This window comes from Sinohyriopsis cumingii, chromosome 6 (genome assembly GCF_028554795.1).
Source record: "Sinohyriopsis cumingii isolate HCF-2022 chromosome 6, ASM2855479v2, whole genome shotgun sequence".
In the NCBI taxonomy this organism is placed as follows: domain Eukaryota; kingdom Metazoa; phylum Mollusca; class Bivalvia; order Unionida; family Unionidae; genus Sinohyriopsis; species Sinohyriopsis cumingii.
This window is the reverse complement of record NC_142966.1, coordinates 137,524,561-137,549,874: the sequence shown is the minus strand read 5'-3', so window position 1 is coordinate 137,549,874 and position 25,314 is coordinate 137,524,561. Positions and strand designations below refer to the sequence as shown.

The following is a 25,314-nucleotide window of genomic DNA, read 5'->3' as shown; positions in this document are numbered from 1 at the left end:
CTTGACTCCTTAAATTCATGGATTTTGGAAAGCTTCTATTGTTTCCATAGAACTTAGATTGTTACTTGAGTCTTAAAATTCATAAACATTAAACGAATTCAGAGTACTTGAAAAAAGTTTCTTAATTACTAATTATGGCATCATTACTATTATCCAAGAAAAATAATGAATGGTGTTACTGCTGGGTTCTTCTTCATATTTTATAATAATTAGACAATGATAATGCAATCTCAGTCAGTCATATAATTACCATATATACTCACACACAAGTCAGGTCCAACTACAAACAACATTAAACCTGATCTACCAGCACAGTTTGCAATGGCAGATCAGGGTCTATGCTATTGTTCTACTGATTAGTCTTAACAAATTGCATAGACCCAGATCTGCTGGCAAATCTGGGTCTATGCAGTTTGGAGTTTAGGTCTGACCTATAAGTGAGTATATATAGTACCTTGATATCTCTCAGAAGTGCTTATATTTACATTTTGGTATACCTGTATGACTGTACATCAGTATTCATGCTCCTTTCAATCAACACTAATTTTTCACTCTTTCAGTGATAGCTGCCAACCATGGTCCACTGTCACAGGAATATGCAAAGAAGGGCTGTCCTTTCAGTCTGCGAGCTGAAATCTGGACACAGATACTGGGCATAAATACAGATGACCTGGTCAGTTTGTGGACAGTTCATTTTCATTTGATATTGATTTGATGAAAAGTTGATGACATATTATAATAGTCTTTTTTGATCTTTCTTGACTTGATCCATTTTAACAAGGGCCTGCCTAAATGTTTCTTTTAATATATTCTACAACATGAAATACAGAAACTTATTGGCAAAATATTTTTCATATTTTTTTTTATTCCTATTTTTTCACATGTGCAAAATATATAAAAATTTCCCATCATGCCTTGCAACATTTAATTTTGAGCTATCACAAATAAATAGAAACGGCATTAAAATGTCAGACATGGAAATTTATTTTTGCTGAAGAAATTTGACTAGATGCCACTCATGTCTCTCTGCAGTTATTTTTCCCTACTTCCTTGACAACAGTGATAAACAGATAGGGTCAAATAGTTTACAAAATATCAAAAGAGTAATTTACTGTGTCAGATTAGGTCAAACCAATCTTACCTCTGTCTTGAGTCATTCATATTTATATGATCAGTGTATGAAAGTGAGGGGAATTTACAAAATGGGTGGGGTGAGGTTGTTGTCAAGTTCATCACAGTGTTGTGCCAAAGAGTGAGTGTAATCTTCTAAATTTTGAATCTGTGCAAGTTTGGTACATAATAAAAAGGAAATTTGCTTTTCTTATGTTAAAACCAGATATATTTCATCCTGTGGTATCAAAAAGATGATATTTTAACTCGTGGATTTACCGCTCCTTACGATATAATGTTTTTGGTATCACATGATGAAATATATTTGGTATTAACTTAGGAAAAGACTATATCCTCTATGTATTGATCCATTTTGATAAAGTCCTAGTTGAATCTTCTTTTGTTAGATTCATTTTGACAATGGCCATTTTGCCCCAAATGATGACAAGTTAATACTTGATATAAGTGGAAGTCTAAAATTGACATTTACACTTATTTTTTATGGTGGAATGAAAGATGTGCATGACATTTTCCACTTTCTTGCTTAAGTCTGGCATAAGCATTGGATCTGCTACCTATGCATAGTATGTACCTCATAATGGGGACCTCTTACCTATTCTTGGTAACTATGTAGGTCACCATGAGGACCTAATACCATAGTATAGTATATATCTCACCATGGGGACCACATACCTATTCATGGTATGTAAATCACTTTCAGGACCTTATATCTATGCCTGGTATGTGATTCACCATGGGAACATCATATTGTAAAACATGTAGCCCACTTTGGGGACCTAGTACTTATACATAGTATGTTGATCACCATAGGGGCCCCATACCTATGAATAATATGTACCTCAACATTTGGACCTCATACATGTTCATGGCATGTATCTCAGTATACAAACCTCATACCAGTCTTTGATGTAGGTCATCATGGGAACCCCATGCATATGCCTGGTGTGAAGATCACCATTGGAACCCCAGGCATGTGTTTGGTGTGAAGATCACCATTGGAACCCCAGGCATGTGTCTGGTATGAAGATCACCATTGGACCCCCCATGCCTATGCCTGGCATGAAGATCACCATTGGAACCCCCATGCCTATGCCTGGTATGAAGATCACCATTGGACCCCCATGCCTATGCCTGGTATGAAGATCACCATTGGTCCTCCATGCCTATGCCTGGTGTGAAGATCACCATTGGAACCCCATGCCTATGCCTGGTATGAAGATCACCATTGGAACCCCATTCCTATGCCTGGTATGAAGATCACCATTGGAACCCCATGCCTATGCCAGGTATGAAGATCACCATTGCAACCCCATATCTATGTCTGGTATGAAGATCACCATTGGAACCCCATACATATGCACAGTATGTATCAAACAATGGGGACATCATAACAATGCACTGTAAATAGATCACAATGTGGACCTCATATCTGTGCCTCATATGAAGCTCACCATGTGTATTTCATACCTATACTTAGTATGTAGCTCACCATGGGTATTCCATACCTATACTTAGTATGTAGCTCACCATGGGTATTCCATACCTATACTTAGTATGTAGCTCACCATGGGTATTACATACTTATACTTAGTATGTAGCTCACCATGGGTATTCCATACCTATATTTAGTATGTAGCTCACCATGGGTATTCCATACCTATACTTAGTATGTAGTTCACCATGGATATTCCATACCTATACTTAGTATGTAGCTCACCATGGGTATTCCATAACTATACTTAGTATGTACTCGGCTAGCGTAGGTACATGGGAAAGCCTGCCAGTAGCTTCTCGTGGGTCGGTGGTTCATCCCTGGGTTTTCAAGGGTTCTTCCTCCACCAGTTATACTGGCCACCATGTATAGCCTATCTTGTGCTGAGAAATGGCATTAAACCCTAGAACAACAACAACAACAACTTAGTATGTAGCTCACCATGGATATTCCATAACCTATACTTAGTATGTAGCTCACCATGGGTATTCCATAACCTATACTTAGTATGTAGCTCACCATGGGTATTCCATACCTATACTTAGTATGTAGCTCACCATGGATATTCCATACCTATACTTAGTATGTAGCTCACCATGGGTATTCCATACCTATACTTACTATGTAGCTCACCATGGGTATTCCATACCTATATTTGTGGCCGAGTGGTCTAAAGTGCTCTCTGTTACGGATCACTGCCATCTCACCTCTGTCTGCATGCATTTGAGTCTAGAATTCGGCCAACATGGGTATGTGAGAAAGCTTGCCAGTAGCTTCTCGTGGGTCAGTGGTTCTTCCTGGGGTTTCCCGGTTTCTTCCTCCACAATTATAACTGGCTGCCATGCATAGCCTAACGTGTGCTGAAAAATGGCGTTAAACCCCACAACAACAACAACAACATCCATACCTATATTTAGTATGTAGCTCACCATGGTTATTCCATACCTATACTTAGTATGTAGCTTACCACCGGTATTCCATACCTATACTTAGTATGTAGCTCACCATGGTTATTTCATACCTGTACTTAGTACGTAGCTCACCATGGGTATTCCATACCTATACTTAGTACGTAGCTCACCATGGGTATTCGATACCTATATTTAGTATGTAGCTCACCATGGGTATTCCATACCTGTACTTAGTATGTAGCTCACCATGGGTATTCCATACCTATACTTAGTACATAGCTCACCATGGGTATTCCATACCTATACTTAGTACTAGCTCACCATGGGTATTCCATACCTATACTTAGTACTAGCTCACCATGGGTATTCCATCCCTATACTTAGTATGTAGCTTACCATGGGTATTCCATACCTATACTTAGTATGTAGCTCACCATGGGTATTCCATACCTATACTTAGTATGTAGCTTACCACCGGCATTCCATACCTATACTTAGTATGTAGCTCACCATGGTTATTTCATACCTGTACTTAGTACGTAGCTCACCATGGGTATTCCATACCTATACTTAGTACGTAGCTCACCATGGGTATTCCATACCTATATTTAGTATGTAGCTCACCATGGGTATTCCATACCTATACTTAGTATGTAGCTCACCATGGGTATTCCATACCTATACTTAGTACATAGCTCACCATGGGTATTCCATACCTATACTTAGTACTAGCTCACCATGGGTATTCCATACCTATACTTAGTACTAGCTCACCATGGGTATTCCATCCCTATACTTAGTATGTAGCTTACCATGGGTATTCCATGCCTATACTTAGTATGTAGCTCACCATGGGTATTCCATACCTATACTTAGTATGTAGCTTACCACCGGTATTCCATACCTATACTTAGTATGTAGCTCACCATGGTTATTTCATACCTGTACTTAGTACGTAGCTCACCATGGGTATTCCATACCTATACTTAGTACGTAGCTCACCATGGGTATTCCATACCTATATTTAGTATGTAGCTCACCATGGGTATTCCATACCTATACTTAGTATGTAGCTCACCATGGGTATTCCATACCTATACTTAGTACATAGCTCACCATGGGTATTCCATACCTATACTTAGTACTAGCTCACCATGGGTATTCCATACCTATACTTAGTACTAGCTCACCATGGGTATTCCATCCCTATACTTAGTATGTAGCTTACCATGGGTATTCCATGCCTATACTTAGTATGTAGCTCACCATGGGTATTCCATACCTATACTTAGTATGTAGCTTACCACCGGTATTCCATACCTATACTTAGTATGTAGCTCACCATGGTTATTTCATACCTGTACTTAGTACGTAGCTCACCATGGGTATTCCATACCTATACTTAGTACGTAGCTCACCATGGGTATTCCATACCTATATTTAGTATGTAGCTCACCATGGGTATTCCATACCTGTACTTAGTATGTAGCTCACCATGGGTATTCCATACCTATACTTAGTACATAGCTCACCATGGGTATTCCATACCTATACTTAGTACTAGCTCACCATGGGTATTCCATACCTATACTTAGTACTAGCTCACCATGGGTATTCCATCCCTATACTTAGTATGTAGCTTACCATGGGTATTCCATACCTATACTTAGTATGTAGCTCACCATGGGTATTCCATACCTATACTTAGTATGTAGCTTACCACCGGTATTCCATACCTATACTTAGTATGTAGCTCACCATGGTTATTTCATACCTGTACTTAGTACGTAGCTCACCATGGGTATTCCATACCTATACTTAGTACGTAGCTCACCATGGGTATTCCATACCTATATTTAGTATGTAGCTCACCATGGGTATTCCATACCTGTACTTAGTATGTAGCTCACCATGGGTATTCCATACCTATACTTAGTACATAGCTCACCATGGGTATTCCATACCTATACTTAGTACTAGCTCACCATGGGTATTCCATACCTATACTTAGTACTAGCTCACCATGGGTATTCCATCCCTATACTTAGTATGTAGCTTACCATGGGTATTCCATACCTATACTTAGTATGTAGCTCACCATGGGTATTCCATACCTATACTTAGTATGTAGCTTACCACCGGTATTCCATACCTATACTTAGTATGTAGCTCACCATGGTTATTTCATACCTGTACTTAGTACGTAGCTCACCATGGGTATTCCATACCTATACTTAGTACGTAGCTCACCATGGGTATTCCATACCTATATTTAGTATGTAGCTCACCATGGGTATTCCATACCTATACTTAGTATGTAGCTCACCATGGGTATTCCATACCTATACTTAGTACATAGCTCACCATGGGTATTCCATACCTATACTTAGTACTAGCTCACCATGGGTATTCCATACCTATACTTAGTACTAGCTCACCATGGGTATTCCATCCCTATACTTAGTATGTAGCTTACCATGGGTATTCCATGCCTATACTTAGTATGTAGCTCACCATGGGTATTCCATACCTATACTTAGTATGTAGCTTACCACCGGTATTCCATACCTATACTTAGTATGTAGCTCACCATGGTTATTTCATACCTGTACTTAGTACGTAGCTCACCATGGGTATTCCATACCTATACTTAGTACGTAGCTCACCATGGGTATTCCATACCTATATTTAGTATGTAGCTCACCATGGGTATTCCATACCTGTACTTAGTATGTAGCTCACCATGGGTATTCCATACCTATACTTAGTACATAGCTCACCATGGGTATTCCATACCTATACTTAGTACTAGCTCACCATGGGTATTCCATACCTATACTTAGTACTAGCTCACCATGGGTATTCCATCCCTATACTTAGTATGTAGCTTACCATGGGTATTCCATACCTATACTTAGTATGTAGCTCACCATGGGTATTCCATACCTATACTTAGTATGTAGCTTACCACCGGTATTCCATACCTATACTTAGTATGTAGCTCACCATGGTTATTTCATACCTGTACTTAGTACGTAGCTCACCATGGGTATTCCATACCTATACTTAGTACGTAGCTCACCATGGGTATTCCATACCTATATTTAGTATGTAGCTCACCATGGGTATTCCATACCTGTACTTAGTATGTAGCTCACCATGGGTATTCCATACCTATACTTAGTACATAGCTCACCATGGGTATTCCATACCTATACTTAGTACTAGCTCACCATGGGTATTCCATACCTATACTTAGTACTAGCTCACCATGGGTATTCCATCCCTATACTTAGTATGTAGCTTGCCATGGGTATTCCATGCCTATACTTAGTATGTAGCTCACCATGGGTATTCCATACCTATACTTAGTATGTAGCTTACCACCGGTATTCCATACCTATACTTAGTATGTAGCTCACCATGGTTATTTCATACCTGTACTTAGTACGTAGCTCACCATGGGTATTCCATACCTATACTTAGTACTAGCTCACCATGGGTATTCCATACCTATACTTAGTACTAGCTCACCATGGGTATTCCATCCCTATACTTAGTACGTAGCTCACCATGGGTATTCCATACCTATACTTAGTATGTAGCTCACCATGGATATTCCATACCTATACTTAGTATGTAGCTCACCATGGGTATTCCATAACTATACTTAGTATGTACTCGGCTAGCGTAGGTACATGGGAAAGCCTGCCAGTAGCTTCTCGTGGGTCGGTGGTTCTTCCCTGGGTTTTCCAGGGTTCTTCCTCCACCAGTTATACTGGCCACCATGTATAGCCTATCTTGTGCTGAGAAATGGCATTAAACCCTAGAACAACAACAACAACAACTTAGTATGTAGCTCACCATGGATATTCCATAACCTATACTTAGTATGTAGCTCACCATGGGTATTCCATAACCTATACTTAGTATGTAGCTCACCATGGGTATTCCATACCTATACTTAGTATGTAGCTCACCATGGATATTCCATACCTATACTTAGTATGTAGCTCACCATGGGTATTCCATACCTATACTTACTATGTAGCTCACCATGGGTATTCCATACCTATATTTGTGGCCGAGTGGTCTAAAGTGCTCTCTGTTACGGATCACTGCCATCTCACCTCTGTCTGCATGCATTTGAGTCTAGAATTCGGCCAATGTGGGTATGTGAGAAAGCTTGCCAGTAGCTTCTCGTGGGTCAGTGGTTCTTCCTGGGGTTTCCCGGTTTCTTCCTCCACAATTATAACTGGCTGCCATGCATAGCCTAACGTGTGCTGAAAAATGGCGTTAAACCCCACAACAACAACAACAACATCCATACCTATATTTAGTATGTAGCTCACCATGGTTATTCCATACCTATACTTAGTATGTAGCTTACCACCGGTATTCCATACCTATACTTAGTATGTAGCTCACCATGGTTATTTCATACCTGTACTTAGTATGTAGCTCACCATGGGTATTCCATACCTATACTTAGTACGTAGCTCACCATGGGTATTCCATACCTATATTTAGTATGTAGCTCACCATGGGTATTCCATACCTGTACTTAGTATGTAGCTCACCATGGGTATTCCATACCTATACTTAGTACATAGCTCACCATGGGTATTCCATACCTATACTTAGTACTAGCTCACCATGGGTATTCCATACCTATACTTAGTACTAGCTCACCATGGGTATTCCATCCCTATACTTAGTATGTAGCTTACCATGGGTATTCCATACCTATACTTAGTATGTAGCTCACCATGGGTATTCCATACCTATACTTAGTATGTAGCTTACCACTGGTATTCCATACCTATACTTAGTATGTAGCTCACCATGGTTATTTCATACCTGTACTTAGTACGTAGCTCACCATGGGTATTCCATACCTATACTTAGTACGTAGCTCACCATGGGTATTCCATACCTATATTTAGTATGTAGCTCACCATGGGTATTCCATACCTATACTTAGTATGTAGCTCACCATGGGTATTCCATACCTATACTTAGTACATAGCTCACCATGGGTATTCCATACCTATACTTAGTACTAGCTCACCATGGGTATTCCATACCTATACTTAGTACTAGCTCACCATGGGTATTCCATCCCTATGCTTAGTATGTAGCTTACCATGGGTATTCCATGCCTATACTTAGTATGTAGCTCACCATGGGTATTCCATACCTATACTTAGTATGTAGCTTACCACCGGTATTCCATACCTATACTTAGTATGTAGCTCACCATGGTTATTTCATACCTGTACTTAGTACGTAGCTCACCATGGGTATTCCATACCTATACTTAGTACTAGCTCACCATGGGTATTCCATACCTATACTTAGTACTAGCTCACCATGGGTATTCCATCCCTATACTTAGTATGTAGCTCACCATGGGTATTCCATACGTATACTTAGTATGTAGCTCACCATGGATATTCCATACCTATACTTAGTATGTAGCTCACCATGGGTATTCCATAACTATACTTAGTATGTACTCGGCTAGCGTAGGTACATGGGAAAGCCTGCCAGTAGCTTCTCGTGGGTCGGTGGTTCTTCCCTGGGTTTTCCAGGGTTCTTCCTCCACCAGTTATACTGGCCACCATGTATAGCCTATCTTGTGCTGAGAAATGGCATTAAACCCTAGAACAACAACAACAACAACTTATTATGTAGCTCACCATGGATATTCCATAACCTATACTTAGTATGTAGCTCACCATGGGTATTCCATAACCTATACTTAGTATGTAGCTCACCATGGATATTCCATACCTATACTTAGTATGTAGCTCACCATGGGTATTCCATACCTATACTTACTATGTAGCTCACCATGGGTATTCCATACCTATATTTGTGGCCGAGTGGTCTAAAGTGTTCTCTGTTACGGATCACTGCCATCTCACCTCTGTCTGCATGCATTTGAGTCTAGAATTCGGCCAACGTGGGTATGTGAGAAAGCTTGCCAGTAGCTTCTCGTGGGTCAGTGGTTCTTCCTGGGGTTTCCCGGTTTCTTCCTCCACAATTATAACTGGCTGCCATGCATAGCCTAACGTGTGCTGAAAAATGGCGTTAAACCCCACAACAACAACAACAACATCCATACCTATATTTAGTATGTAGCTCACCATGGTTATTCCATACCTATACTTAGTATGTAGCTTACCACCGGTATTCCATACCTATACTTAGTATGTAGCTCACCATGGTTATTTCATACCTGTACTTAGTACGTAGCTCACCATGGGTATTCCATACCTATACTTAGTACGTAGCTCACCATGGGTATTCCATACCTATATTTAGTATGTAGCTCACCATGGGTATTCCATACCTGTACTTAGTATGTAGCTCACCATGGGTATTCCATACCTATACTTAGTACATAGCTCACCATGGGTATTCCATACCTATACTTAGTACTAGCTCACCATGGGTATTCCATACCTATACTTAGTACTAGCTCACCATGGGTATTCCATCCCTATACTTAGTATGTAGCTTACCATGGGTATTCCATACCTATACTTAGTATGTAGCTCACCATGGGTATTCCATACCTATACTTAGTATGTAGCTTACCACCGGTATTCCATACCTATACTTAGTATGTAGCTCACCATGGTTATTTCATACCTGTACTTAGTACGTAGCTCACCATGGGTATTCCATACCTATACTTAGTACGTAGCTCACCATGGGTATTCCATACCTATATTTAGTATGTAGCTCACCATGGGTATTCCATACCTATACTTAGTATGTAGCTCACCATGGGTATTCCATACCTATACTTAGTACATAGCTCACCATGGGTATTCCATACCTATACTTAGTACTAGCTCACCATGGGTATTCCATACCTATACTTAGTACTAGCTCACCATGGGTATTCCATCCCTATACTTAGTATGTAGCTTACCATGGGTATTCCATACCTATACTTAGTATGTAGCTCACCATGGGTATTCCATACCTATACTTAGTATGTAGCTTACCACCGGTATTCCATACCTATACTTAGTATGTAGCTCACCATGGTTATTTCATACCTGTACTTAGTACGTAGCTCACCATGGGTATTCCATACCTATACTTAGTACGTAGCTCACCATGGGTATTCCATACCTATATTTAGTATGTAGCTCACCATGGGTATTCCATACCTATACTTAGTATGTAGCTCACCATGGGTATTCCATGCCTATACTTAGTACATAGCTCACCATGGGTATTCCATACCTATACTTAGTACTAGCTCACCATGGGTATTCCATACCTATACTTAGTACTAGCTCACCATGGGTATTCCATCCCTATACTTAGTATGTAGCTTACCATGGGTATTCCATGCCTATACTTAGTATGTAGCTCACCATGGGTATTCCATACCTATACTTAGTATGTAGCTTACCACCGGTATTCCATACCTATACTTAGTATGTAGCTCACCATGGTTATTTCATACCTGTACTTAGTACGTAGCTCACCATGGGTATTCCATACCTATACTTAGTACGTAGCTCACCATGGGTATTCCATACCTATATTTAGTATGTAGCTCACCATGGGTATTCCATACCTGTACTTAGTATGTAGCTCACCATGGGTATTCCATACCTATACTTAGTACATAGCTCACCATGGGTATTCCATACCTATACTTAGTACTAGCTCACCATGGGTATTCCATACCTATACTTAGTACTAGCTCACCATGGGTATTCCATCCCTATACTTAGTATGTAGCTTACCATGGGTATTCCATACCTATACTTAGTATGTAGCTCACCATTGGTATTCCATACCTATACTTAGTATGTAGCTTACCACCGGTATTCCATACCTATACTTAGTATGTAGCTCACCATGGTTATTTCATACCTGTACTTAGTACGTAGCTCACCATGGGTATTCCATACCTATACTTAGTATGTAGCTCACCATGGGTATTCCATACCTATATTTAGTATGTAGCTCACCATGGGTATTCCATACCTATACTTAGTATGTAGCTCACCATGGGTATTCCATACCTATACTTAGTACATAGCTCACCATGGGTATTCCATACCTATACTTAGTACTAGCTCACCATGGGTATTCCATACCTATACTTAGTACTAGCTCACCATGGGTATTCCATCCCTATACTTAGTATGTAGCTTACCATGGGTATTCCATGCCTATACTTAGTATGTAGCTCACCATGGGTATTCCATACCTATACTTAGTATGTAGCTTACCACCGGTATTCCATACCTATACTTAGTATGTAGCTCACCATGGTTATTTCATACCTGTACTTAGTACGTAGCTCACCATGGGTATTCCATACCTATACTTAGTACTAGCTCACCATGGGTATTCCATACCTATACTTAGTACTAGCTCACCATGGGTATTCCATCCCTATACTTAGTACGTAGCTCACCATGGGTATTCCATACCTATACTTAGTATGTAGCTCACCATGGATATTCCATACCTATACTTAGTATGTAGCTCACCATGGGTATTCCATAACTATACTTAGTATGTACTCGGCTAGCGTAGGTACATGGGAAAGCCTGCCAGTAGCTTCTCGTGGGTCGGTGGTTCTTCCCTGGGTTTTCCAGGGTTCTTCCTCCACCAGTTATACTGGCCACCATGTATAGCCTATCTTGTGCTGAGAAATGACATTAAACCCTAGAACAACAACAACAACAACTTAGTATGTAGCTCACCATGGATATTCCATACCTATACTTAGTATGTAGCTCACCATGGATATTCCATACCTATACTTAGTATGTAGCTCACCATGGGTATTCCATACCTATACTTACTATGTAGCTCACCATGGGTATTCCATACCTATATTTGTGGCCGAGTGGTCTAAAGTGCTCTCTGTTACGGATGACTGCCATCTCACCTCTGTCTGCATGCATTTGAGTCTAGAATTCGGCCAATGTGGGTATGTGAGAAAGCTTGCCAGTAGCTTCTCGTGGGTCAGTGGTTCTTCCTGGGGTTTCCCGGTTTCTTCCTCCACAATTATAACTGGCTGCCATGCATAGCCTAACGTGTGCTGAAAAATGGCGTTAAACCCCACAACAACAACAACAACATCCATACCTATATTTAGTATGTAGCTCACCATGGTTATTCCATACCTATACTTAGTATGTAGCTTACCACCGGTATTCCATACCTATACTTAGTATGTAGCTCACCATGGTTATTTCATACCTGTACTTAGTATGTAGCTCACCATGGGTATTCCATACCTATACTTAGTACGTAGCTCACCATGGGTATTCGATACCTATATTTAGTATGTAGCTCACCATGGGTATTCCATACCTGTACTTAGTATGTAGCTCACCATGGGTATTCCATACCTATACTTAGTACATAGCTCACCATGGGTATTCCATACCTATACTTAGTACGAGCTCACCATGGGTATTCCATACCTATACTTAGTACTAGCTCACCATGGGTATTCCATCCCTATACTTAGTATGTAGCTTACCATGGGTATTCCATACCTATACTTAGTATGTAGCTCACCATGGGTATTCCATACCTATACTTAGTATGTAGCTTACCACCGGTATTCCATACCTATACTTAGTATGTAGCTCACCATGGTTATTTCATACCTGTACTTAGTACGTAGCTCACCATGGGTATTCCATACCTATACTTAGTACGTAGCTCACCATGGGTATTCCATACCTATATTTAGTATGTAGCTCACCATGGGTATTCCATACCTATACTTAGTATGTAGCTCACCATGGGTATTCCATACCTATACTTAGTACATAGCTCACCATGGGTATTCCATACCTATACTTAGTACTAGCTCACCATGGGTATTCCATACCTATACTTAGTACTAGCTCACCATGGGTATTCCATCCCTATGCTTAGTATGTAGCTTACCATGGGTATTCCATGCCTATACTTAGTATGTAGCTCACCATGGGTATTCCATACCTATACTTAGTATGTAGCTTACCACCGGTATTCCATACCTATACTTAGTATGTAGCTCACCATGGTTATTTCATACCTGTACTTAGTACGTAGCTCACCATGGGTATTCCATACCTATACTTAGTACTAGCTCACCATGGGTATTCCATACCTATACTTAGTACTAGCTCACCATGGGTATTCCATCCCTATACTTAGTATGTAGCTCACCATGGGTATTCCATACGTATACTTAGTATGTAGCTCACCATGGATATTCCATACCTATACTTAGTATGTAGCTCACCATGGGTATTCCATAACTATACTTAGTATGTACTCGGCTAGCGTAGGTACATGGGAAAGCCTGCCAGTAGCTTCTCGTGGGTCGGTGGTTCTTCCCTGGGTTTTCCAGGGTTCTTCCTCCACCAGTTATACTGGCCACCATGTATAGCCTATCTTGTGCTGAGAAATGGCATTAAACCCTAGAACAACAACAACAACAACTTATTATGTAGCTCACCATGGATATTCCATAACCTATACTTAGTATGTAGCTCACCATGGGTATTCCATAACCTATACTTAGTATGTAGCTCACCATGGATATTCCATACCTATACTTAGTATGTAGCTCACCATGGGTATTCCATACCTATACTTACTATGTAGCTCACCATGGGTATTCCATACCTATATTTGTGGCCGAGTGGTCTAAAGTGTTCTCTGTTACGGATCACTGCCATCTCACCTCTGTCTGCATGCATTTGAGTCTAGAATTCGGCCAACGTGGGTATGTGAGAAAGCTTGCCAGTAGCTTCTCGTGGGTCAGTGGTTCTTCCTGGGGTTTCCCGGTTTCTTCCTCCACAATTATAACTGGCTGCCATGCATAGCCTAACGTGTGCTGAAAAATGGCGTTAAACCCCACAACAACAACAACAACATCCATACCTATATTTAGTATGTAGCTCACCATGGTTATTCCATACCTATACTTAGTATGTAGCTTACCACCGGTATTCCATACCTATACTTAGTATGTAGCTCACCATGGTTATTTCATACCTGTACTTAGTACGTAGCTCACCATGGGTATTCCATACCTATACTTAGTACGTAGCTCACCATGGGTATTCGATACCTATATTTAGTATGTAGCTCACCATGGGTATTCCATACCTGTACTTAGTATGTAGCTCACCATGGGTATTCCATACCTATACTTAGTACATAGCTCACCATGGGTATTCCATACCTATACTTAGTACTAGCTCACCATGGGTATTCCATACCTATACTTAGTACTAGCTCACCATGGGTATTCCATCCCTATACTTAGTATGTAGCTTACCATGGGTATTCCATACCTATACTTAGTATGTAGCTCACCATGGGTATTCCATACCTATACTTAGTATGTAGCTTACCACCGGTATTCCATACCTATACTTAGTATGTAGCTCACCATGGTTATTTCATACCTGTACTTAGTACGTAGCTCACCATGGGTATTCCATACCTATACTTAGTACGTAGCTCACCATGGGTATTCCATACCTATATTTAGTATGTAGCTCACCATGGGTATTCCATACCTATACTTAGTATGTAGCTCACCATGGGTATTCCATACCTATACTTAGTACATAGCTCACCATGGGTATTCCATACCTATACTTAGTACTAGCTCACCATGGGTATTCCATACCTATACTTATTACTAGCTCACAATGGGTATTCCATCCCTATGCTTAGTATGTAGCTTACCATGGGTATTCCATACCTATACTTAGTATGTAGCTCACCATGGGTATTCCATACCTATACTTAGTATGTAGCTTACCACTAGTATTCCATACCTATACTTAGTATGTAGCTCACCATGGTTATTTCATACCTGTACTTAGTACGTAGCTCACCATGGGTATTCCATACCTATATTTAGTATGTAGCTCACCATGGGTATTCCATACCTATACTTAGTATGTAGCTCACCATGGGTATTCCATACCTATACTTAGTACATAGCTCACCATGGGTATTCCATACCTATACTTAGTACTAGCTCACCATGGGTATTCCATACCTATACTTAGTACTAGCTCAGCATGGGTATTCCATCCCTATGCTTAGTATGTAGCTTACCATGGGTATTCCATGCCTATACTTAGTATGTAGCTCACCATGGGTATTCCATACCTATACTTAGTATGTAGCTTACCACCGGTATTCCATACCTATACTTAGTATGTAGCTCACCATGGTTATTTCATACCTGTACTTAGTACGTAGCTCACCATGGGTATTCCATACCTATACTTAGTACGTAGCTCACCATGGGTATTCCATACCTATATTTAGTATGTAGCTCACCATGGGTATTCCATACCTATACTTAGTATGTAGCTCACCATGAGTATTCCATACCTATACTTAGTACATAGCTCACCATGGGTATTCCATACCTATACTTAGTACTAGCTCACCATGGGTATTCCATACCTATACTTAGTACTAGCTCACCATGGGTATTCCATCCCTATACTTAGTACGTAGCTCACCATGAATATTCCATACCTATACTTAGTATGTAGCTCACCATGGGTATTCCATACGTATACCTAGTATGTAGCTCACCATGGGTATTCCATACCTATACTTAGTATGTAGCTCACCATGGGTATTCCATACCTATACTTAGTATGTAGCTCACCATGGGTATTCCATACCTATACTTAGTATGTAGCTTACCATAGGGACTCCATACCTATGCATAGTATATAGTGCACCATAGGGACTCCATACCTTTTGAAGTGTTTATAGTATAAACAGACATGTTGACTTTTGAAGATTATTTATGGCAATGAATCTTTGATCAGATTTGGAGATGCTATTTGATTTCAATTAATTTTATATTGCATTATTCCAAAAACAAAGAGAATGGCAAATCAGGGATTTTCATACCAATGATATAAAATAACACAAGACTACTTGCAAATGTATAGAATCTCATGTAAGGAAAGTTGTAAAATTAACATCACTGCTGTGGAACATGTCATGAAGACAAAGGTAATGACATATGCCGTGCATGTGTGGAAGTCACAGATATTCACAGAAGAACTGCAAGTAAAACATTTTTAATGTTTAAAATTGTTGAAATATTTCTTTCAGGGTTACATATCATTATATTAGTAGTCCCACTATTATGTTCTCACTGCTGTGGAAAGTTGATTGTCCATTCTTTTTCATGGTAGTGGTGGGAGACATGAGAATATTTTGGATGATAGCAAGTTTTAATGATCATATTATTAAATGTTTACATGTTTGTTTAGGGGACATGTTTTTTTTATGATTCAGTTCATTTTGGATGATTACGGTATGGATCACTGAGTTTTCTCTGTGCTTTTAAAGGTAATAATTAAACTCGGGTCTCCAAGCCAACACTATATTTTATGCAGATCTATATAAAATCCACCTATGTTTGTTAATTTCTCTATTTCTTTTAATACCTATGTTTGCTTATTCCCCTATTTTGGTTAATCCCTATAATTTTTAATTCCTATTTTTTTGTTAAGACCTATATTTGTTCCCTATGAAATCTCCAAAAGTTAATTTGCTCTAATATCCCTATATTTTTTCTGGAAGAAGTATTTTCTTTTCAGTCTTTGTTTTCACAAGAAGATTCAAATTAATCATATGCCATATTGCATGCATTCAGTACATGTGTGTTTCAGAGTTTCTGATGATATATATATCATATGCCATATTGCATGTATTCAGTACATATGTGTTTCAGAGTTTCTGATGATACATATATCATATGCCATATTACATGTATTCAGTAGATGTGTATTTCAGAGTTTCTGATGATATATATATGCCATATATATTTGCTTATAAATCAGGATCAGCCGCAAACTGCATATAGCCAGATCTGCCATTGCATTATGCACTGGAAGATCTGGCACTGTACAGTCAGTCAGGACCAATCATTTAGAAACAACAGATGACCTTAATCTGTTGTCACTGGTTGCTTTCTGTTGGACTATACCTATATGATAGTAAATGCAATAAGTTTAATATTTCAGTGCATTGTCATTAATAATGGCTGATTACTTTGTTCAAGACTAAAATTATGGTATTGCCACATCAGTATTGCTATATGTTTTCTTGTTTCCCTCTGACCCATTGTATATTTTCTTGTTTCCCTCTGACCCATTGTATATTTCCTTGTTTCCCTCTGACCCATTGTATATTTCCTTGTTTCCCTCTGACCCATTGTATATTTCCTTGTTTCCCTCTGACCCATTGTATATTTTCTTGTTTCCCTCTGACCCATTGTATATTTTCTTGTTTCCCTCTGACCCATTGTATATTTTCTTGTTTCCCTCTGACCCATTGTATATTTTCTTGTTTCCCTCTGATCCATTGTATATTTTCTTGTTTCCCTCTGATCCATTGTATATTTTCTTGTTTCCCTCTGATCCATTGTATATTTTCTTGTTTCCCTCTGATCCATTGTATATTTTCTTGTTTCCCTCTGATCCATTGTATATTTTCTTGTTTCCCTCTGATCCATTGTATATTTTCTTGTTTCCCTCTGACCCATTGTATATTTTCTTGTTTCCCTCTGACCCATTGTATATTTCCTTGTTTCCCTCTGACCCATTGCCTGATAAATTCCAATTATAAGTTTGAAGAATATGGCTATGAGGCCTACAGACTTCTTAGTCGCTATAACTGTGCATTTTTTTTTCAGGATGTGATGTACTATGAACAGCTTAAATTTAACGTTTCGCAGCATGATCTTTTGGTGGACAGTTTACTTTATAAGGTACGGATTTAACTATTATGGCTGTCATGGAGGATATTACATGTGTGCTCATTTTTGATGACACTTGTGAAACAGGGCATTAATTAAAATTGGAGTTAAATAATTTAGTATGACTCTCTCTTGATAAATTATGCAAATTGACCACACTATAAGCAAGTGTGTGAATTACAGAGGGACCTCTGAAAAATTAAAAGTTATGCCATCCCAACTGGACAAAGTTGTGTGAGTGGGGTGCAAGACACTGGGCAATTTATTGGCTGAATACTCATTTTATAATTGCTTTGAAAATAATTGTCAACAGGGCACTTTTCATAATTAAGTTCTTTGTTATTCTGTGTTATTTACATTTATTTTCAAGATGCCCAACATCTCAAAGATCAGTGACATTATTCCTGCTGGTTTCAACAACCTTCATGTGTTTGCGAAAACATTTGTATATTATGTCACTGGATTGTTTTGTTGTTGATTAGTGTGGTTCCCTGCTTATTTTGTTATAGCAAAGTTAGAAGGTAGAAGACAAGAAAGCAGGGAAGCAGACAATTTGTTGACATACCATGAAACAAGATTTTTTTTTCTTCAAAAGCTTGCAACATTTATTTCACGGAACAATCATCTATGTAAAAACTCAATTTTAATATTTTTCAGTTAGTAAAATATTGATGCCTTAATTTCATTGCAAGTAATTTTGAAACTTCTTCTCATCCTTGAGGATATCTCTAAGTACCAATTCAGGATTTTTCTAAAACTCACTTCTCCACAATGATCCACATCTGTGAAACAAAACTCTTCATTTCATGAAGTATTCATTTCGCTTGGTTGCCTGCTATCTTTGATTGCATTTATGACTCAATTGTAGTCTAATTATATTAAGTACACAATAAAATTTATAACAGTGTTTGACTGATCAGTTTAAATGAGTTCACCCAGCATACAACTTGGGCTGCTAGAACTTACACATTGGGATTTGCATGCCTTTTAACTTTCCTCTTATTCCACATCCACTTGATCCAAAAGACACAATTGATGTTATAATACAGAGGAACTCTACTTTAAATTCAGGGCAACAATACAGCAAATACTCCAGCAAGTCAGGTATCAGAACCGGTCAGTACTTAAGATGGTTTTCAGAGAAACGCTCACAGACACAGCTGTAGATTGCCGCATTTTACGTTTAATACAAGAGGGTACATTGCATTTACGATCATTACAATTAAACCTAACTAAATGGTAGAATTAAAATAGACATTTCACTTGTTAAAAAAAACTTATTTAAGTGGTTTTTATTTATTAAAATACCGTCTTTAGTAGGTGTAAGTGATATTTTCATTAATTGAAATTTCATTTGAATATCATTATTCATGCTATACTAAGAATGTCATTTGGAAAGAAAATGCAAAAATAATTTATGACTTCTTTTTATAAGTTGACAATTTCTTAATGATGATTAAAATTTCCAGGTCCTATCTACCATTTTAGATGATAAAACGAGTGATATATCAAAATTTCAGTTATCGATTGTGATCATGATTTTCTTCAAGTTAAACAAATAGGGGTCAGTTTTTGTGGGTAATTTCTAGTTTTACAAAAATGGGATCCATGCCTGACCCGATGTTATAAACAGGTTTGCGAATTATTGAGGGAGTGGTTTACTGGGATTTTTACATGATAAATATGTACGTTAGCTATATTTTGAGCAATAAACACAACATATCTTGATAACATCAGTGATTGTTTGAGTAATAAACACAACATATCTTGATAACATCAGTGATTGTTTGAGTAATAAACACACTTAACTTAATGACATCAACCAGCTGTTGAATGTATTCACGAATGAAAAATTTGTGAAAGCCTTTCTCAGATTACATGAGGGTTCTCTTAGTCATAAAGAAAAACAGTGAAGACAATTCACATCTTTTTTGGAGTGGAGTGGGTGTTCTGTTTGCACCATGCTCATTATGACATGTTCTTCATCTTTCCATCTGATTGGACAGTTCCTACATTTGGATATTACAATCTGAACTGTCTGCTTTTATGTACCATAATCCATGGAAAATTGTCAAACCTCCTAATCATTGGACCTAATTCTAATTATGGATATGATATCCTACAGTGGTCATTGTATCGGAAATACTAAAACTGAAGGTTTACAGAATTTGTTTCCAAACTGGAATCATGGTTTTCAATAAAAATAGGAAACAAATGTTGGTATAAATCATCTTGTCAGCACTGTAGTTGAATAATCTCAATATTAGATAAGCTTTGACAAGCAAAAGGTTGACATTATTTTTAAAAATATCACTAATTGAATTAAAACTTTACACATAGTATAAATTCTGTTTACATGCATCAGTAACAGCAAATCATAACTTGTAAAATGTTGTAAGGCAACTTTGAAGAACTTTGGCAAGCCTTGGGCATAATACATTTGCTTGATATCGGTGTCATTATTCATGACTATAATGTTATAAAGTGAATAATATATATGTGAAGATATGGTTTCTGATCACTATTAATTTTATTTTTGGGATATGGTATTTATTGGCATACAGTAAGCCACTAAATGTGTTGAGCTGGATAATAGGCAGCAAATATCAGCAGATGGAATTGGGTTTACATGTAGCCTGAAGTTTTTCTTGTATGCAATTGAAAGATTAATTTATTGGTTTTTTTTTAAATTGTCCAAATTCTTGTAAAAATCAATATTTCCTCACTTAAATTTTGAGTACAACTGCAAACAATATTGATTCTGATCTGCCATTGCATAATGCACTTGCAGATCAGGGTTTATGTTGTATTTTTTCTACTGGTTACTCCTAACAGACTGCCTTATGAGACCTTGATCTGTCTGTGTATTATGCAGCAACAGATCTGGGTCAGTTGCCATTTGCAGTAGACCTGACTTATAAGCATGTAGATGCATGTCTGTGTGTGTCTGGCTTGTAAGTATGCTTCATTTTATTAGTTAAAAATGATTTCAAATCTCTGTTTAAGTAGACACCACTTCTGTGCTGACTAAAATTGCCTCATGTAGACAGAAATTTGAGCTTTTCTGTTGAAACTATGAGAGTTTTACAATGTTTAGAAATTTTTAAATCTTGTTTTAGAAATGAATTTTTAGCAGGTTATTGCGAATTGGATACATTTTATGCTGTCAAAAACTTTTTTGATGCAACTTTGAAACTTACTACATGTGTAAGAGTTATGCTATATTACACTGTTCACTTCAATTTTAGGTGCATTTACGGAGATATTTTGAATTTCCTTTTTGTACACATTATGGTTGAATATCATTAGAATAAAATATTAAGCAATACATAGACATATGGGTAATATATAAATCTTAATTCATTCTCATTAGATTACTGTTTATATGAATATAAGTGTGATATGGTTTTAAACCCAACTTGGTGACCTTAAAACAAAGATATGCTACCAACTGTTGCAGTATACCATTAAGAAATGTAAAAATTATAACCTATAGAGAAAAAAGTTAGCATTTTGTTTAGCTGCAGTTTTGTCACTTTTATGTCATTTTGTTTCACCTGTAATTATGTCTGTTACAAAAGAAGATTTCATGTTGAAAAAATCATGCCATTTCATTTATCAGTTATTGTTCCCTTCCATCTGTATATGAGTTAGTCATTATCATTGTTTGGTTTAACTTAATGGATGTTTAGGAGGTTTACATCATGGACTTTACATACCTTACCCACATAGCAACCACCTGTTAATCAGAGCAACCAGTTTTTGTCCACTCCAATTTTCAAATATATTTTAGCTGTATATAGCAACCACTTGTCCAACATGACCAACAACTGTTATTTTTCACTTCATTGGTCCATAATGTATTGTGTATGGTGACTTGCAGTCATAAATGTTTGTTGTTGTTTAGTTTAGCTGTTTTAAAGACAAATCACTCTCACTTTAGCCTACCTACCTACTTATGTATTCATCTAGCAGTTGTATATTTTTCTCTCAATTCTATACTCCATCTTTTGAACTATCTGCATGACTCTTACCTGTATTTAAAGACCACCCGTCTTTAAAGAGAGCATGCAGTTTGTCCTTCAAGTAGTTGTTATATGCAGGTTTCCTTAGGGGCCATTTAAGATCTTTAGAACTTCAGTCATTTTATTGTCAAAAGGTAAAAGACAAAAGTGACTGGTTACATAGGGGTGGGGGTTATGAATGCCATAATAGCTATGAAAGTAGATTCTTGAATTGCAATGGTAGTTACAACTTTGTGACATCTTGAATAGCAAAATAAGGCAGTTACAAATTTGTGACATCTTTTCTAGGATGTGAAGCTGACTGCCACCAATGATGACCAGTATTTTGTGTTTGAAGATTACCTGTATCAGGTAGGTTTGAAGATTACCTGTATCAGGTAGGTTTGTAGATTACTTGTATCAGGTAGGTTTGTAGATTACTTGTATCAGGTATGTTTGAAGATTACCTGTATCAGCCAGGTTCGTAGATCGCCTGTATCAGGTAGATTTGATTATTACCTGTACCAGGTAGGTGTGTACATTACCTATATCAGGCAGGTTTGTAGGTTACTTGTATCAGGTAGGTTTGTCAGAACAAGTAACTTACAGAGCAATATTAGGATGGAAACATCTTTGATTAAATATACTGATTTTTCTTAATTTGACACCAATTTTTTCAGTTTTATGATATTGTTTAAATTTAATTACAGTGTCTCGTGTTCACTTACTATGTCTTATTAACAGCTGTCAGTTAACTACTATCCTTTTATTTTCAAATTCTCAGCATGTGTAACAAGTAACAGTTTATACAGATGGAACAATCTAAGTACTTAAACATTTTGAACCTTTTTATCGGTGTAATACCTTTTTTTTGAGATTTGCTGTGTGCCTATCATGTACAGAAAGGGTTTTAGTAAAAGTCAGATGGTTTTGACACTGTTTACTTGATACACACTGCTATATATTTATACTCTGATAATTCTCAATCCAGCTCATTTTTCGTAGTCACCGTATGATGTCATAGGCCTATACTTAAATATAGAAATGTGGGGTTTCTTTATTTTCTCGGATGGGGGTCATATACTATTAGTTATTGTGTGACATACGTACTTGTTTATGTTTTGTGCTTCAATGGTTCTTCCAGTCCACCTATCCTGTGCCTCACAGTCAGATGAATACAGTTTACTTCATTGTTTGTGGAATAGTTCATATTCATTTACTATGAAATATTTTAATTTTCATGGTCATTTAATCTGGATTTAGACATTGCCTAAACAGGGATGACAATGGATATGGATCCATGACAACAAATGTTTCCAGCATCCTCATTCATGCTCACCAGTGTCTGGAAATATTGAAAGTTTACTGGAAAGGAATAGATTGGCTCACAGTACATGCTATGGCATGGAAAATCCAGCAAACTGGACTTTGGAAACCCATCCACTTTTAAAAAGTTGGTTCTCATTCATCTGTTTTATTACCTGGATATCCTTAAATTGTGACACTTTGACTTAAATACTTGGATATCCATAAATTTTTATATGTGGGCTTAAATACCTGGATATCATTAAATTCTGATACTTGGGCTTAAATACCTGGATATCATTAAATTATGATACTTGGACTTAAAATACCTGGATATCATTATATCATGATAGCTGCTGCAAAAGACAAATTGTTGTATTTAATGAGTGTCAGAAATTTCTTGTAAAATGAACCGGGCTTTTAAGATCAATTCATTGTATGTTTTTGAATGCATTACTCAGTGATGTTACTGCATTAGTCAGTGATGTTACTACCTTACTCAGTGATGTTACTGCCTTACTCAATGATGTTACTGCCTTCCTTAATGATGTTACTGCATTGCTCAATGATGTTACTGCCTTACTCAAAGATGTTACAGCCTTACTCAAAGATGTTACTGCATTGCTCAATGATGTTACTGCCTTACTCAATGATGTTACTGCCTTACTCAATGATGTTACTGCATAACTCAGTGATGTTATTGCATGACTCCATGATGTGCCTTACTCAATGATGTTACTGCATTACTCAGTGCTGTTACTGGCTTACTCAGTGATGTTACTGCATTACTCAGTGATATTACTGGCTTACTCAGTGATGTTACTGCATTACTCAATGATGTTACTGTATTACTCAATGATGTTATTGCATTACTCAATTATGTTTACTGCATTACTCAATTATGTTACTCTGTCATGTTGCTAAATATTATGCCTTAGTGTGGCAAATGGATTTTACAATATGTCATTCCACAAGTAAAGGCAACCATTATGTGATACAGATTCTTGTATATTACTGTATATACTCACTTATAAATCAAGTCCAGCTGCAAACTGCCATCACATAACATACTGGATGTGATGTCAAAGAATGTGCCAGCAGATCTAGATTTATTCAGTTTGTTAGGACTGATCAGAACAACAAATAAAAATACACCGTGATCTGCTGGCACATTAACCACTAGCAGATTAGGGTCTTTTATATCTATATTGGGCTCATCTCCTAAGCAAGTATGTATGGTATGCCATGACCTTTATCAAACGTTCATTAGGGTACTACTTTCATTAAAAAAGTGCACAAGACAAATGTGTTCTTTAAAATTATTAAACCTGCAGAGAGTGCAGTAAAATATAGAGATGACATTGATTCAGGAGTTCAGAGAATTATTACAAAAGTTTTGTGAGAATTCCACATTCTGAAATATCTTGATGAAATCCCAGAAAATTAAATTTCTCAGGATAAGCTTTTGAAAAGGGGTTTTAAGCATAGGCATATTTATGGAGGACAAACTTAAGCACCTGTGTGATAGATAGGTAGATGTCATATAGCTTCTAAACTTAAAAAACAAACAGAATGTAGATAACAAGAAACTAGTCAGTTAGACTGTAGACTATAAGAAATGAAGGCAGAGAGGGAGAGAAAGGGAGATAATTCATGACGACA

At 37.6% G+C, this 25,314-nt stretch overlaps 1 protein-coding gene across 1 annotated transcript in view; it reads left to right on the top strand.

Moving 5' to 3' along the window:
* LOC149798079 (TBC1 domain family member 19-like) overlaps positions 1–25,314 on the top strand; it is a 123,769-nt gene that overhangs the window by 55,464 nt on the left and 42,991 nt on the right. Inside the window, exons 9-11 of the mRNA XM_089963160.1 lie at positions 561–673; positions 18,281–18,355; positions 22,657–22,719. Coding sequence (XP_089819286.1) covers positions 561–673; positions 18,281–18,355; positions 22,657–22,719 — 251 coding nt within the window. The remainder of the gene's footprint in view (positions 1–560; positions 674–18,280; positions 18,356–22,656; positions 22,720–25,314) is intronic.